This window comes from Euprymna scolopes, chromosome 10 (assembly GCF_053919585.1).
Source record: "Euprymna scolopes isolate OS-2025 chromosome 10, ASM5391958v1, whole genome shotgun sequence".
NCBI lineage: Eukaryota > Metazoa > Mollusca > Cephalopoda > Sepiida > Sepiolidae > Euprymna > Euprymna scolopes.
This window is the reverse complement of record NC_136491.1, coordinates 27986539-28003500: the sequence shown is the minus strand read 5'-3', so window position 1 is coordinate 28003500 and position 16962 is coordinate 27986539. Positions and strand designations below refer to the sequence as shown.

At 35.7% G+C, this 16962-nt stretch overlaps 1 protein-coding gene across 1 annotated transcript in view; it reads right to left on the bottom strand.

The window, feature by feature from the left end:
- The window catches only part of LOC145285892 (uncharacterized), a 150053-nt gene that overhangs the window by 90241 nt on the left and 42850 nt on the right, over positions 1–16962 (bottom strand). The window contains exons 10-13 of the mRNA XM_080134357.1: positions 13073–13187; positions 10009–10149; positions 5667–5747; positions 3441–3620 (exon numbers count right to left, since the gene is read on the bottom strand). Coding sequence (XP_079990483.1) covers positions 3441–3620; positions 5667–5747; positions 10009–10149; positions 13073–13187 — 517 coding nt within the window. The remainder of the gene's footprint in view (positions 1–3440; positions 3621–5666; positions 5748–10008; positions 10150–13072; positions 13188–16962) is intronic.

Genomic DNA, 16962 nt, shown 5'->3' with positions numbered 1-16962 from the left:
GTGCTGGATAATCAGTCAAATAGCGACTGTTGCCGACATATGGCCCTGTTCGATCCCAGGTTCATCCTTCCAGGGTTTACTTTCTTTGAGAAAGTAAAAACCAGTTGCCTGAGGTGCATCTGCCAGAGAATGCCGACAAGGATTTTAGGCATTTTTTGTAAGCCAGAATGCCCGAATCCTAACCTTACACTTTGTATAAAACGTCCAGTTCCGGGAACGCACAGATCACAGTTATGGACCATCAAGAGTAAGGTCCCATATAATTTCCAGATATTTTTTCTGAGTGCATTCATCCATCTTGTTGGTCAAAAGATGGCTATCAATTGGCAATTATTTTAATGGAATGTGCTCCGATGAATTCGTTGCACTTATGCCCTCACACATCCTCGACAAACCTGCTTAGCAACAAAATCTTACCCCTTCACAGTAGAGGTCCCTAAATACCAGAAAGGGATCTAGTCTAGTAGATTCTTCCCTTGTCTTCCTACTACCAGCTTTCCTGACTGTACTGATATACAGCAATTCAAATGTAACAAACCAACATCTTGTTAATCTTTCCTAGGCATGATCCAAATAGCCCCTTATGGCCCAGTGGCGATGTGCCTTGTTGGGGGGGGGGGCACGAATAACAAAAACCAACTAAACCAAAAAAGGTAATATATAAACGCCGTGTTAGAGTTGATTACATTTTATTTTAATAAAAGGAGTATATTTGAATGAATATCAAAATATCGTTACCCGCTATGTAAATTGAGGGCCTGATTACTGACCAATACGGTTCACTATTTAAGAAACGTCAGTTTCGTGAATGTGGCAATCAGACAAGCTCACTGGTATAAATAAGCAATTACCCACATGAACAGTTCAAAGTCTCAGCGGTCCTTTATACAGTTGTCAAACTACAGTCCGAATCACGCCACTATTAACCCGCCGATGGTGCTTGTATTAGTGTTATATTTGCATATCAGCGCGTAGTTTTTGTTAGGTACACGTGAAATACAATGTCTATTGTCGGGGGGGGGTGCAGATGGTTGATAAAATTCACTAACAGGAATTTGGTGTCAACTAACATACTTTTCGGTAATTATGTAACCATCTGTGACCACCTGAATTGCCCGTTTTGTGATGGTATTGTCATCACAATAATATAGTCTTATTCGGCCATTGTCGTTTCACTGAATTTAAAAGACTGAAAGATTTGATTACACCTGTGTAACCTTTTGCTGAAAATGACCTTTCAAATATAAATTTAACATCTTGTTGACAATTGATCAAGTTTGTCGTTTCTTCCCATGCCTGCGTCAGATTTATAGTTTTCATTTAAATCACCTTTTCGTACATTCGATAATTTGTTTTTTTTTTTTTTTTACATTTGTCACCAGGCGTATGCTTTTGTAAAGATTAGTTTTCTGTACACACAACCTCGATATTTAACGTTTGCCTGACAAAGCGTATAGAACAGGAAATGTGATAGAATTAAGATGAAAGTCAAAACACTTTGAACATTTGAAAACAATTCTTTGTAATTGAGATATATATATATATATATATATATATATCTCAACTCCATTGGACAATTTTTTTCAAAACCGTTTGTATCCTTGATCAATGTTAAAAAAAAAAATTTAAATAAGATAAAAATCTGATTAGAGGTTAAACAGTATGCATTGCAATTTGTTCGGATAACGTCCAATCAGTTTGAAGTTCTACCAACGAGTAGATTTGAATTTCGCCGCCACGTGAAGGTGGGATATAGAGCATAAAGTCAACTGTAGCGCCCTCTAGTGTTAAAGAGTAGACATTTTCACAGGTGATAACTGACAGAATATTTAACTAATCTTAGCTATGATAGAAAAAATAAAAAATTCTTTAAATTTCAAAACTAAAAAGTAACCAAAACAGTTTACTGGTACTTTAAATTCAAATTAGGAAATTACTTCCTAAACAATTTACAGTCAATTGCTTTCCAAATAATGCAGGAGATATTAAAATATTAGATGACTATTCATACTATTTAGATTTTTGAACATTAGTTTCAGGTTTTGGTCGATGTAACTTCCGACCTTCTTCAGGTGCATCTCGTTGAACTGCTGAATCTGCATGGAATTGTTCCATGACTGGAAAGTTTAATTTGCAATTGGATCGAGTTTTGCCTGCATTGAACCTTCAGAAAAATAACTTTCTACAAAAAGTATGCAAGATAAAATTGTCACCCTAGAAATTATTCCATTTCCGTTTGATGAAACGGATTTTTTTTTTTTTTTTTTTGCAAACCATCTACTAGTTTGTCACTTTCAGGCTCTTGGAATTTGTACATAACTGGCAATGCTCAACAAGATCGAAGATGCACTGCTGTACAACTCCTGCTCTATCAATCCAAGTTATAACCGGAACATTGCCAACACCCTCAAAATGAATTGAGGGTTGCCACGAATAATGGATGTGCCCAGGGTGATGAAAAAGTTTCTGATCATGTTATGGTCTTTGGTGTGGTTTCAAGTGAGGGCCACGTCAAAGTCAGCTTGAACGTACACACCAAAGTGTACCTGAATATGCTGAGTATGGTGACCCCCTGAGTGTGGTAGCAAGACTCAGCACCAGCCCACAAGTCCAAAGAGACTCAGGCTAGGCTTCAGAAGGAGTGCTACGACTGTACCCTTTTCTCACTGCCCCTACCCCCCTCTCCCAACCTGAAGCCGCTAGACTACGTTTGCTCATAGGTTGAGAACATTACCAACAGACCTCCCACAACACCAAAACTAGCCTGATAACTGCCATACGCCAAGTATTTGCCGAGCTCCCACTGCTTATAGAAAAGTCATGCCTCCAGTTTCGAACAGTGATGGAGGCTGAAGGCGGCTATATAGAATAGATGTCAGCTCCACTACATAAAGTTACCGGGACTGATTTTTCAATAAGTTTTAAAATAAAGCTGTAGTGTTTTTAGGGCGACACATTCCATCTTGTATATGGAAATGTGTATATGATCTTGTCAGTGTACGTGCGAAAACTATCAAACTCTTGAATATTTAGACAAAATTTTATATATAGGGTATTTGGATCTGAAGCACACTTGATTTATTTTTTTAGTCAATAAAATAGCTCCTAAAGGGTGGTGGTGGGAGCAAAATTAAACACTGACTGGTCTCATGTACTAAATCCATATTTATGCGATATACTAAAAACTTAGAAGTTAAATGCTATTTTTCGCAGATTTCGTATACACATGGGTTCAGGTCATATGCTAATGGATAGACCTGGGAAACTATAGGTTTTAGTTTCGATTCTAGCTGATAGTACAAGTCAGCTCTTGAAATCACTATATATTAGGTAAAATATAATTCTGTATGAATTAAAATATTTAAACATTTTACGACCGGGCAATGCCAGGCAGCCTGTTAGAATGGTGAAAAGTAACGAAAATACTATTTTGAACTTACCATTATTGAAGACCTTAACATAGCCAATAATATTCGGTTTAGGTGAGAGACAGAAAGAAGCCTTAGATATGAGACACAGGGTTTCGATATCCAATCGATTTTCGGCATATTGAATTATTTTGATGAACTGATTTTCATCATTTAGTCTCAGTGGAAGGAGGGCATATTTGGAGATACCAACTGAAACAAATGTAAAAAAGACAAGCATTTTAACAATCACAACCCATGGAAATTCCACAGTAGTTAAAATTTTTAAAACGAAAGCAAATAACGAATTAAAAACAATCAACATTCTTTCTCAATCGTTTAAAGCTAAAAATTCATTTTAAAATATTTAGATTTTTTTTTCAATGAAAATTCGAAACACTTTCTGAATATTTTTTTATGTAAATTATAAAGAACAGATGTCAATTCACTTGTAATTTTTAAAAAGGAGACTAAAAACAGTCTGCAACATGTACTAGCAAATAAAAAAAAAGTAGGGGAACAAAAAGACGCCAACAGATCCTATATACAGCAATTTAACACGCAAGAATTATACAAAAATTAGAATTAACTTTAAATTAAACAGAAATGCTAGGTGCTATATTATAACGTTTAAATGAAAACACGCTGCCTAAATCCACACTATCCCTCTATTTTTTAGAAAATAGGCACTAATTTCAGAATAGAAAATATCCACAAACAGGGCCATTTTTTTTAATTATTTTTTGGAGACGAAATGGTTTTTAACTGATAAAGAGCGACTATAAGGAAGATAATTCATTTCTCAAATGTTTGCACAAGAACAAGACAAGAAAATTAATAGATTACGTTTATAGAATCATTTCATTTCCACAATGATCAATTAACATATATATATATATATATATATATATACACACACACACACAATAAAGTTAACCCTTTGCACACTTGCTAGTATAGTTAATGCAAGTATTGAGCTTGCTAATTCACAGTTCATTATGCCAATTTTTTTTTTTATGTATGCTAAAAGTTTAGTGCCTGGTAAGAGATACACCATCTTCCATGAAATGATTAAACGATAGTAAAGTAGAAAGTAATTTTTCAGACTGATAAGTCTCAATTACTCTAACAAGGTTATCCGGCGTAATTCAGAGGGCAAAAAAATGTAACATTTCTATTAAAACTATCTACCTCTTTCTTTCCCTCTATGCGTAGCCCATTCTTTAGACATACAGATTCCACAAGAAATGAGTTCGCATTTCCTCTTCACATTAGTACAAAAAAAAAAAAAAAAAAAAAAAAAAGACTGAAAAAGCGAGCTCTTTGACAACTTGGTCCAGTTATCCCCCCCCCTCCACCATACCAAAGTTTTCTGGAAAAAGTTATTCATACAGGGCAACATTGAACAAAATATAGCAACTTTGATTTTTTTTTTCTTTCATTTTCAGCTGGACATGGACAACTTTTATATAATACAGTTTGTATCTAATATCAATATAGACCGAAGTGCTCAATGATAAAAGCAAAACGTAAGTTATGTAAATAAGATTCAATTTATTGAATCAAATCACAAGAGAAAAAAAAAAAACTATGCAGTGGGTTAAAACATCTGTCAAACACGTACACAGTTGGAAGTGAAAAATTAAATTGATTTAACCGATCAGATAAGGTTATGCAAAGAACTTTCATTAATGTCAGCTTATGAACTCAAATGGCAGTTAACATTTTGTTTTTTTTTTTAAATGTTGCTCAACTTTAAAAAATAGCCTAGAACCTGCCGATATGAAAACGAAATGAGAAAAGTTAAATATGAACATACGACACAAGATGACAAAATTACACCTGGTACAGGTTGTCCCAACACTGCATATTCCTGTTAAGTATCAGCATTTGTACAAAACGAAATTTTATTTACCACGTATGTTTAGAGAAATATCCAAATTGCATTTACAAACGGTGTGATTGCAAGATTAAGGGGTTGATTGAGTTAAGTCTAGGAAACTCATTACTAACAAGCAGAGCGTTACCATTGTCGACTAGGAGAGCATTGGGTATATGCATTATGAAATTAAAGCATGGCCAGGGTTGACGGCTCTTAAAAAGATTTTACACCCTGTGAACAAAGTGCAAAAATATTCAAACACTTGCATTAAAATCTAAGGAGTGTACGAGATAGTGAGTGAATGTTTAGCATCCAGCAAGATGCCCCATCCCCAGCTTTAACAAAATAAAATAGGAATATGGATCGAATTAATTTACTTAATTTATGTGGTAGTCTTTCCAGTACGACATGTCCAATTACTCCTCCAAATCCAAAACTGCTCACGCCAATGTAGCCAACTGAAAAAAAAAAAAGATTTTTTTTTAACACTTAACTTCAAAAAAGCTTCGCCACTAACTAGCTTCTTTTTTTTTTAGAGTCCTAGACATGCGTCAGGTTATGGTTATTCTGTACAAAATGCAGGATAAATGCCACTGTGGAACACATTGTGAAAATGGTGTAAAGCTGTCTGGTGTTATATGGAGGCCAAAATAAAACGTTTCATGCAAATCCTTATATTAACGAATTCTGTTCTTTAGAGGAAGTAATACGTTTTCTTACATTTTGTTTATTGAATAAACAGTTAGCTGTAAATTAATATATTTTATCATTGCAGGTAAGATCTTGTGGGTCAAGATTGATAAGTACAGAGTAAAAGATTCTTAATTAGCAACTCGAAATGTTCAGAAAAATCATGCCTACCAGAGAAGCACAAGTTTAGATCCGTAGGCAATTATATAAATTTAAAAAAAAAAAAAAGTACCTATCTGTGTCTCTCCGCGTGTCCGTCTGTCCGCGTCTCTCCGCGTGTCCGTCTGTCCGCGTGTCCGTCTGTCCGCGTCTCAGTGTGCGCGCACGCATTTCCCCATGCAATAACTCAATTTTCAGTTTACAGACTCGAAATTTGATATACAGAGTACTGAGATTTGGGAATCTCTAATCAGGTTTTCGGCCAGAGATTTTGCTGTTAACGGGGTCAAAGTTCAACAATTTGATCTTTGAGAACTACCAAACTCTGCTAATTTTGGGTCTAAGCACTTAAAATTTTAGATATAGGTTCCTTGGACATGGATCTAACTTAACTTGATTTGAGCCCCAAACAAATGTTAAGGGTCATAATAGGGGTCAAAGTTAAAAAATTGACCGCTTTTTTGCTCAACATACACCTCCAAACACCCGAGCAACGCCAGGCTGAAATGCTAGTTTACAATAAATAAGTGTTCAAACTGATTTCCATCTTCCAAACATTTTTACTCAAGATACATGATCTTTGCACATTTATGTACAGAATTATTTATGGCTTCCCTTTATGTGGGGTTATTTTTAGTGCTTGTAATGTTCTTGATCTGTTAGACTAAACCGATTTAAAATGTCCTCAAGAAAAAAAAAAAAAAATCGAGGAGTCAAATCCAGAGATTGTTATACAATAAATTGCCTATGGGTCAGACTTTTGCTCAACCTAATATATAATATACATATTGAATTGATCCTCTGGTAGGCAGGAGTTTGAATCCAACTAGCAGTTATGCTGCTAAGCTTACTAGCTATGTCCACCAATTTGACAGGATATAGAATTTAAATTCTTTTAATGTTAATTGACGGCTTCATTGATTACCAGGCTAAAAAGTCAAAGACTTTGTAACAGGATTCAAATTTGGCTGGTAGTAGTTTCCTAAACAGAAGGCTGCGTAAGCAGGAAATTAATATCTAAAAATATTTGAAATCGAAATATTAAATATATTTATATGGAGACAACGGATTAGAAACATACTAAAATGCATATCTGCCCGAAGCTGCATAAAATTTATAGATTAAAAAAATTCTAGTGACTGGAAACAATATTCTCAAAATTCTGAAAATATTTTGCTGAAAGAAAAATTAGAATTAAGGGAAATACGTCTGGTTGGACTCCTTGTCCAGATCAAGGTGACTAAACTTCCCTCAGACGATCTTCAGCATTACAGTTGGTGTCATATGCAATTTGCTGGATGTGTGGATTTAAGTTGTCCTAGACTCATACGCCCAGGCTATATGAAGTCCACAGCAATACATTTTTCACCAGCTCTTGCTTAATTCTTTGACAGAGATTGACAAATCGTAGACATCGCTTTGATGGTAATAGATATGGCAGGTAGGTTGCCATAAAATTGCTACTTCGTGGGATGATCTTGCCAAGATATTTTATACTGACTGTTCATTGCATACAGGTGTACGTGCCGTCTAGTTTTCTAACTTTTTTGTGTGAGTGTCCAGGTTGTAGCATTGTGAACAAGAACATACTATTGCTGCTGCTCTGAAGAATTGCCTTTTCAGTTTGTCAGTCAGCCTCGAACTCCATACTGACAGCAACTTATCCAATGCAGCCCCTGCTTATGCGAATTTAGATATTTTCCCATGAAACCCATATTGCTGCCCAGGTACATAAACCAACTTTTAGCATTGTTCCATCCAGAGCTTCGATCTCCTCCACAATGAAAGTTATAAACTTTGCCTTATCCACATTAACAAAGACCGATGTCATTTGCAGACTTTTCCCCACTCACGTAACAGTGTTTGTACATCAGTGTTATTCACGAACAGCAATATCACCTGCTAATCTGCATCGATTATGCATGCTGATGGATGGCATCCGTTTCTGGATTCATTTAAGGTGAAACCTAGTGTCCTGTGTATATCAGGTGCGAAGTATGCAGTCAAGATAGATAATGAAAAGAAAAGGGGCTAGTGCCCTTGGAAAGGAATAAGTCCTACTCTAGCAAAAATATACAACACCATGCTTATCAACCATATCCAAAGATCGAAAAAGCGCTCAGGAAACCATGTATTTAGGAAGAGTCGCTTTACTATTGGTTAAATTCTTACTGTCAGGAGATTAATCAAGGAGTCAAAGCCAAAAACCTTTAAGCAGTCATGGTCTTTGCAGATTTATTCAAAGTGTTTGACACTGTATATAAAGGGAAAAAATAGCCAGCATCTTAAAGATATGTGCCATTCCAAACAAAGTCATTAATGCTACCATGATGCTATACAAATACTTGAGCAATGGTCAGACAAGATCGTGACCCTGATTTAAGGAAAAACCTTAAAGGCACAAGAATCGAAAGTGTAAATTGGATTGTCCTTTACATCTGAAACAGATCAGAAGTTCGATCTGTGCATTACATAATTTTAACATACATCGAAAATATTGCAACCTAGTGTTATAGAGTCCAATAATCACACGCAGAAGTTGAACTAATGGAAATAAACTAATGGGAAAATACACTAATATCAAATTACACTGACAAAAACAGGTGCCATATGGTTAGTAGTTATAAGTTTTATATTCAATCATACGCACACAAAATTTTGAAAGGAGCAGAGGGTTGTCTTAAATTTACATGCTATGTTTTCCTTGATGCCATTTTTTCACAAATGGCAAAATATCTAGAAATTTTGTTGTGAAACAAGTTTCAAATTTAAGTAACATCCAGGTAAAATATTTAGTAAAAACGGATTTTTTTCAGATTTTGAAAAATTTTTTAGATCTTACCAGGTAAAAACTATAATTGCCTATATCGTACATAGACAAAGTTTGCTTCTTTTGAGAAAATTACGTCAATGAAAATTTCATCCTATGGTTTTGCCAGACGATAATAAAGAGTTCTGAAATGATCGTATAAATAAAAATTGCCCCTGAAACACGATTTGATTGTTATTGTAAATCTTGATTTATAAGATCCATTTCATAACAAATCGAGTTTTTCTAATTTGAATATTCAATGTTGTCAATATTTGATCCAGAGTCCAATCAAATTAAAAGGGAATAAACTGTTACATAAGATGTGGTTTGCCTACAAAAAGTAGGTTTTCCAAAACCACTAACCCAAAATAGAGGATCAATATTAAGTTTGCAAATATATATATTACATAACAGGGTTCAAAAAGTTAGAATCCTCATCCAGAAAGAGGAAAAAAAATTTGTCCACTTGACGGATTTGATCCAATGACTTTAGCATTGGTCTGCTACGAAAGGAAGTGGCATTCTGATCCTTCAAATGTACGATTCCAGATTTTTTTTTTTTTTTTTTTAAATTTTCCGTCCAAACAAGGCACAGTGCCATTTTGATGTAAGGGCTACTATCGGGAACATAAGTTGCAGGGATACTATGAAGGGAGTTGAGCAGCAAGATGTCTATTCACATTACATTTGAACTTCTGTAAGTCAGTATAATTGATGAAGCAGAAACCTGGAAGGGAGTTCCAAAGTCTAGTTCTAGTGGAAGAAACTATTGGAGTAGGTTTTCTTACATCTAGGGATCTCTGTAGGGGTGGGATTTTGCTGCTTGTCGAGTTTGTCCAGAGTATTTAGCTTGTAGTTCAAGGAAGCATCCACCATTAAAATAATTGTAAAACAGTTTAGGAAATAAAAATCAGATGGAGTTTGGTAAGTGAAGGTAACAATTCAAAGACTTGATTGGTTGGGTATGTTACTGCAACAGTAACAGTATAAATAAACATTTAATTACATATAAAAAAGTAAAGTTTTATTAAACAGTTTTAGTTTTATTTACAACTTACTTGGTAGTTTGGTTTTTTCCGTTACAACCTTTGCCCAAGGATTTGATTCTGTGAGGAGAGGGTGTGGCGAAGTAAGGTTTATATTCGGCGGTATCACACCGTGATGAATGGAAAGCACACATTTTAAAATAGAAACCAATCCTGTAAGGAAAATCGACAATGAAAAAAAAAAAAATGAGAATTTCACCCTCTAAGACGTCGGAGTTGTATTTAAAATAGCAAAACCTTCAAGACTCAGATAATCGGCAGGTTAGAATGTTAGAGGTAATCTGATATATAAAAGGTTATAGGTTTGTTTCCATATTTTCAAACTTTATCTCTTCCGAAACTGAAGTCGCAAAGCGGCACTAGGGGTCTCTAATGATTGTATTTTTACAGGCTGGTCTTTTATGGGTATTTAGCCGGTTAAAATTTTTAAGGGGTTAAAAATTTTAAGGGGTTATAAATGGGTCAAAATTGAAAAAAAAAAAAAGAAAAATCATTTTACATTTTGTACATTCATCTTAGTTTTTAATTGGTTTGTGTGTCACGTTGATATAGTGGTAACGTCACCAGCTTTGAATGCTACAGTTTTGGTTCCGAAAATTAGCTAATAGCACCTAATGACATTTTTTAAATCATGACTAATATATACGAAATTAGTTTTTTTTTTTTTTTTTTTACAGTGATCTCCACTTATCAAGGCCCGAAAGCCACTCAGGGATACGGGTTATTGCAAGTACATTACGTTAGTGTGGAGATTTGATGAAGTGTTTACTTAAGGGGGCGGTTCAATGAGAATTTGTTAACGTTAGACTTGAAGACATCCAAGTTGTAGTCCGGTGGGAAGCAGGCAGACGGAACAGTTCCACAGGCGTGCAGTTCTAAGAAAGAAGCTTTGTTCATGGAATCCGCGTTTTGATTTAGGCACAGATATAGAGTGGGGGGGAAATTTTTTCACAGTAGATTCAGCTATATACAAATTAAAATATATTTAAATGTACTTTACGCCCGGGACAAAGTCCCCCCCCCTTCCCGCTAGTAATAAATATACTGAGATAAAGAGGCTAACTAGAGCGCAACTAAAGGGTTGTATGTGTGAACTCCACGTCAGAACATTTTGTACATTTCTCCCCCCCCCCCCCGTCCCCGAATTTACTCAACTAGAATCTGAAGAACTATCCATTGTATTCATTATGCTTGTAAAACAAGACTAAAACATCACAAGGCATATATATATATATATATATATATATATATATATATAAGGAGCAATAAGTACCATTCACGTGCCAGCAAGCGAGTAATCGAGTAGTACAGGTAAACTGCTACATCTTACACGCAAACATTTCTATTCAAACTTTTTACATAACAAGCGACAGTTCATTTATGTAGTAATGAACGCAGACGTTACTCGTACAAACTTCTTCAAGACAAGTTATATTCTATCAAGTGTATCATGGCGATTTATCCCTTATTTGGATCATTTGTTTTTGTTTTAATTGTTTGACTTGCAAGTTCTGCAATAAAGCTATTTAAAGTTTCATTTTCAAGTTCAGCCGACCCAAATCAGAACAGGATGAAATAGTTTAGTGTAAGCTGGTCCGTAGCCAACATTACTGGTTAATTATGAATTAACAAAGAATCTAATAAAACACCTTGTTTTAAATAAGATTCATATGGAAAATTATATAGACATTGACAAAAGAAATTAACATGTAGTCATGTTTTAGTTGAACAGCCGAACAAGATATCGGCTGTCTTTATTTACATGTTGATAACGAAGTGAAACAATCATTCGTTTATATACAAAGGGAGGTAATTATGTTACTCAAAGATCCTTACAATCACTGAAAAATAAGCAAGAAGCTGAAGCCGTCAAAAGGGAGAACCTTTACTAAAATCTACATTCAACATTGATAATTTCAATCAACATTTAATATATTGGAAGAGGCAGTGCAGCTGTAGCAAATATGAGAAGACTTGATTGAAGATAAAAATATTTAGCGCCGAAAATAAGTTCATACTATAAAAATGTAGATTAGGTTTTCCGCTTGTTTGGTAGGACAATCTTTCCTAGCCTGTAAGGTTGTGAAGGGCCTCTGCAAACTCAATGAAAAATGTCCAAGCCGCAACATGTGAGACTTTCATAGAATACTAAACAGCTAGCAAATCACTTACACACTACAGGTATGCTAATACATACGCATGTTCATTCAAATTTTTACACGAAAAACTTGATAATATTGCTTTGACTTTATTCATATTCTACAAACTTTCCTTGGACACCGAAATTTTTCACTTATTTTATTCTTCAATTCACATGGATGACCTCGTTATTTTCTTTGATAAAATATCCTAACACTTTCTGCAAGTAATCTCTGAAAAAAATTTTCTTGCTCTTGAAGTGAGCATAAATTGTCTAAGATTAAAGTGCATTTAGATTATTTGGACTACTGTTCTCTTAAGTTATTCTCACGTTTCTAATGATGTAACTTGACTTTCAGGTGTACCCTGTCAAAATTGGGAATCCTGTTGAATACAGAAATACTATCGAAATCCTTAAATCTACAGGGATAGACTGCTCTCATTCAGTCATCCATGACAGGATAGAAGTCTAGTAACGTACAATTATATAAAGACCAGTGGCGTAATAGATAAAGTACTAATATTCAGTTCTAAAGTGGAGGTTGAAAGTTCAATCGTCAGTGTGGGCGATATTGGGACAATTGCGAATGACTTAAGATAGTATGAGAGCATGTTACCCACGTGGATTAAAGAGTTCCGTTCAAAATTTTATACAGATTGCTAAGTTTGACACGATAATCTAAAAGATTAATACATCGATTAAAAGGTTGTGTATAAAATTTATAGCAGTCTGAGTAATCTGAATACAAATGGACATTCATCTAAGCAAGCCGAGTATGCGGGGTCCCTTTCCACGAGAAAAAGATTTACTTTCCTCATGACTAATGTTTGTGCAAAATTTTTTAAAAATCCAAGGCGTAGATATCAAGTGCCCAAACGAACAGATGTTCCGGGAGGGAGGGGGGGGGCAAAAATTCAAAGTCCATATATAACATACCTGCACACGCTTCTGTATGTCCCAAGTTGCTCTTGCAGGAGCCGACAAGTAATGGCTCTTCCATTTTGTCTTTAAAAACTCTTTTCAAAGCCTTTAATTCAGTTTCATCACCGAGCTAAAAAAAAAAAAAAAAAAAAAGTTTTCGTTAATATTCTTTTCATTCGATTCTTTTCATTAAATCTGAAAGTTCATGCATTTTAGTAATCAGGATTGTGACGGATTCTCCATACGTACAAAATCGTTTCAAAGACAAAATCAGCTCTCATTCATCGAAGGATGCGAGCTTATTCCGTTCTGATATACAGCATAAAACAGGGATGTTTATCTAGCTTCAGTAGTCTTTTCACCAACTCTTAGTTGTAGTCTCCAGTAATCTATATATATATAATCTCGCTTTCATCCCAAAAAAAATGCAGGATTCTGTCAGTATTTTTGACTCCTGCAACAGCCTGCTAGAGGACAATCATGGTGTCTATTTTATCCATTTTAAAAGTCGCCTTGGAGAAAAATTCAGAGTGTATAGATGTATTGTCTTCATATGGCTTCACTTTTTGTCCAAAGATCAAGTCCGCCTATTCATAAAGTATTGTTGCCACATCTGAATTGGTGCAGCTTCTTCCTCTTGTGTATGCAAAATGTTTCCAATCTCAGATCCCACACCAGCCAAGAGCCAGGTTCACCCTAAAATGGAGTACTATTGCCACATCTGGGCAGGAGCTATATCTTGATAGAGTTCAAAACTGCTTTTGAAACCCAAGTGATGAACTTTTCTCTTCCCTGCAAACTCTTTCCTCATGGAAGAGACGTTGGGAGCCTGTCTGTTCTATTTTCACAAGTGAACTACCATTGCCAAGCTTTACAGCCACTGATTTCCCCCCCCCACTGTGCCCAAATCTAAATGCAGATTCTATAAACAAAGCTTTTCTCCCCAGCATTGCCCGCCTTTGCATCACTGTTCCACTTGCCTGCTTCCTGGTTGAATACAACATGGTAGCCTTCAAATTCAATGTAAACAAGTTTTTGTCAAGCCGTCCCCATAAATTCTACCCAATTTACACCTTGAACGACTACACTACCACTTTAAATTCATTAACCCTTATCCTCAAGTGGCCTTCAGGCCTGTATAAGTGAGGACTAGAGTAAAAGTTCAGTTCTTGCCAGACCAGTGTTGTATTCTTGTGCTCGTCTTACAAGTAATTACATGGAATTAATTTTCACTTTTACTCCAAATATTCCTAGACCTAGTTGATTAGCAGATCACCCTCATTACTGTAAAGGTTCACAGATGCTGGAAGATTCAACTCGATAGCTTTTTCTCAGACCGCTTGCCTTTTTGAATTCTCTATGATCATACCAACATGCAGAAATTTAAATGAACGACTATCTTACTTTTGTAAATTTGTTTCCAATCTCATAGATCCCACACCGGTCAAGAGCCAGGTTCGCCCTAAAATGGAGTACTATTGCCACATCTGGCGATGAGCTGCTCAGTATATCTTATCTTGCCTTGATAAAGTTCAAGGCTGTTTTTGAAACCAAGGTGATGAACTTTTCTCTTCCCTGCAACCTCTTTCCTCATGGAAGAGACGTTGGGAGCCTGTGTCCTATTTTCACAAGTGTTCGACTGAACTACCATTGCCAAGCTCTACAACCACCGTTTTTCCCCACTGTGCACTTTAGTGGCAATATGCCTTTGTAGATACTGATGCATGTTAGCAGCAGATGCATGGCACATGTGTAAATGACCAAGTTAGTGCACAATGACGTCAAAGAAGCGAAGGGAAAGTGGAGAAAGAAAAAAAGACATGAGCAGCAAGCGACAAAGAAACCACATGGTAAGAACTGGCAAAAGCATGTGCTAGTGCGAGATTAACATGTGGCTCCATGGTGGTGCAAGAGACTTAAGCCTGTGTCAGGAGTGAAGAGTTTGTTAACTACATGGTAGACGAGATGAACTTAGACTTAAAAATTTTATTTCAACTAGTAATTCATTTCCTTTATTGGTTCCTTTGTTTTAGGTAAAAAAATTCAAAGATTCAAAATTAATCCAAGTTGAGACTTTAGAACATTAGGTTTTATGGAGAATTATGTAATGTAAGAGCCAAATGAGTCACATGACTATCTTGAAATCCTGTCAAAATTAACGAGACAAGATCAAAGTTACAGTGTCCCAAAATTATTCAACATTTGTATGTAAAAATTTAAAGTAAAATTTTTTTTAATATACATAAAATGCCATTTTATTTTAATTAGGTCAAAATTCATTTGTATTTATGAATTTTTTAAGGAAATGTTGGCGAATCATTTGATTTGTGGTGATATCGGTTGGCCCACAAGATTGCCTGATCTAATTTTTGCAATTTTTTTCTTGCAGATATTTCAAGTATTTAGCCACCAACCTCGATCTCTAATAAAAACCAGCTATTAGTTCTGAAATTGCAATATTCTCACTAGCGAAGTAGATATTTATGTTGGAGATACGAGTTTACTTACGAGCAATTTTTGAAAAAGGCAAAATTTAAGCTTACCAATTTTGCTACCTGAAAATTTGTACTCATTTTCTTATTACAAAAAACGGTTCTCAATTATCATTTTTATTTGATTTTAGTTAAAATAAAATCTTCCGCTGTTGGTACTAATGATAAATATCTTGATTTTAAAACTAAAACAGATCATCCCTCCAAGTGGACTTGTGTCCAAGAACATGCACATTTAACATGTTTTTATGGTAATTGGAAAAATAGTTAAATATATAGATAATCAGAACTGGAATCAGTAAAAATATATCGCTAGTAATTCTATATAATTTGTGATGCTTCAAATTTTCACTTAGGAAGGGAGGGAACTTTAGCATTAGATCCATCACTGGTGAATAAAGGATAACGAGTAATTCCTCGATTATTCAACAACCAGACGGTCGCATGCATGGTAACCAGGAAGGCAGAACTGCTTATCCGGTGATTTACCTCTAACTTAAAGCCAACAAACTCCCAAGTTATCCTATGGAGACTGGACCCACACTATCTGAAAATTCATCCTTCTCCTTTTGCCCGTGATATAACAGATCCCCCCCCCAAGATGGGTGAGCCCGATCCCATCCCCACTATACTAGTTAAAGCTCAGCTTTTCTAGTCCCATACTTTCCAAACTACAAATGCCTAGCTGAATCTTGCTTCCCAAGTAGCTGGAAGATGACCTCTGGTGTCAGTGTACAAGAATTCTGGTGAAAAGATTGACCCACTCAATTATCACCCTCCCTTCCTAAAATCTTTAAGAGTGGTCACTAATCTACCGCCTTGCAAAAGCTAATCTGCCTAAATCCATACTGTCGGTCAATGTCGTTCTAAGGAAGATATTGTAAGTCATCTTTGAACGCATATACCATGCATGGGATAAGGCGGGCAAAGCCAGGGCTGTAGCCTTAGTTATCAAAAGCTTTTGACAAAATCTAGTAAAATTCTTAGAAAATGATCTCCAGACCATAGTTGAACAGCGCCCATAAATAGATAACATTTAATGCTACTAAGACTAAGCTGCTCTCCTTTAACAATTACAAGAAGCCTTCTCAACCACTGATAGCCATGATTAATAACATCCTACCTGAGGTCTTAACATCCCTCAGCTTAATATTTGCTGGCAATATGAACTGGAACAAATATAGTACGGACACTAAAGATTGCAGCAAGGGTTGGTTCCCTCTATCATACTAGAGATAGACTCACATCCGAGAGTATTCTGTACCTCTACAAAACCATGCATAGAATATTGTTGCCACATCTGAGCTGGCGCATCTACCGATAGCCTCTCTTGAACAGGGTCCAAAGAAGAGTCTCTAAGCTAACATGCCCTGCACTCAACTAAACACCAACCCCTGTCCCATCGCCGTAATA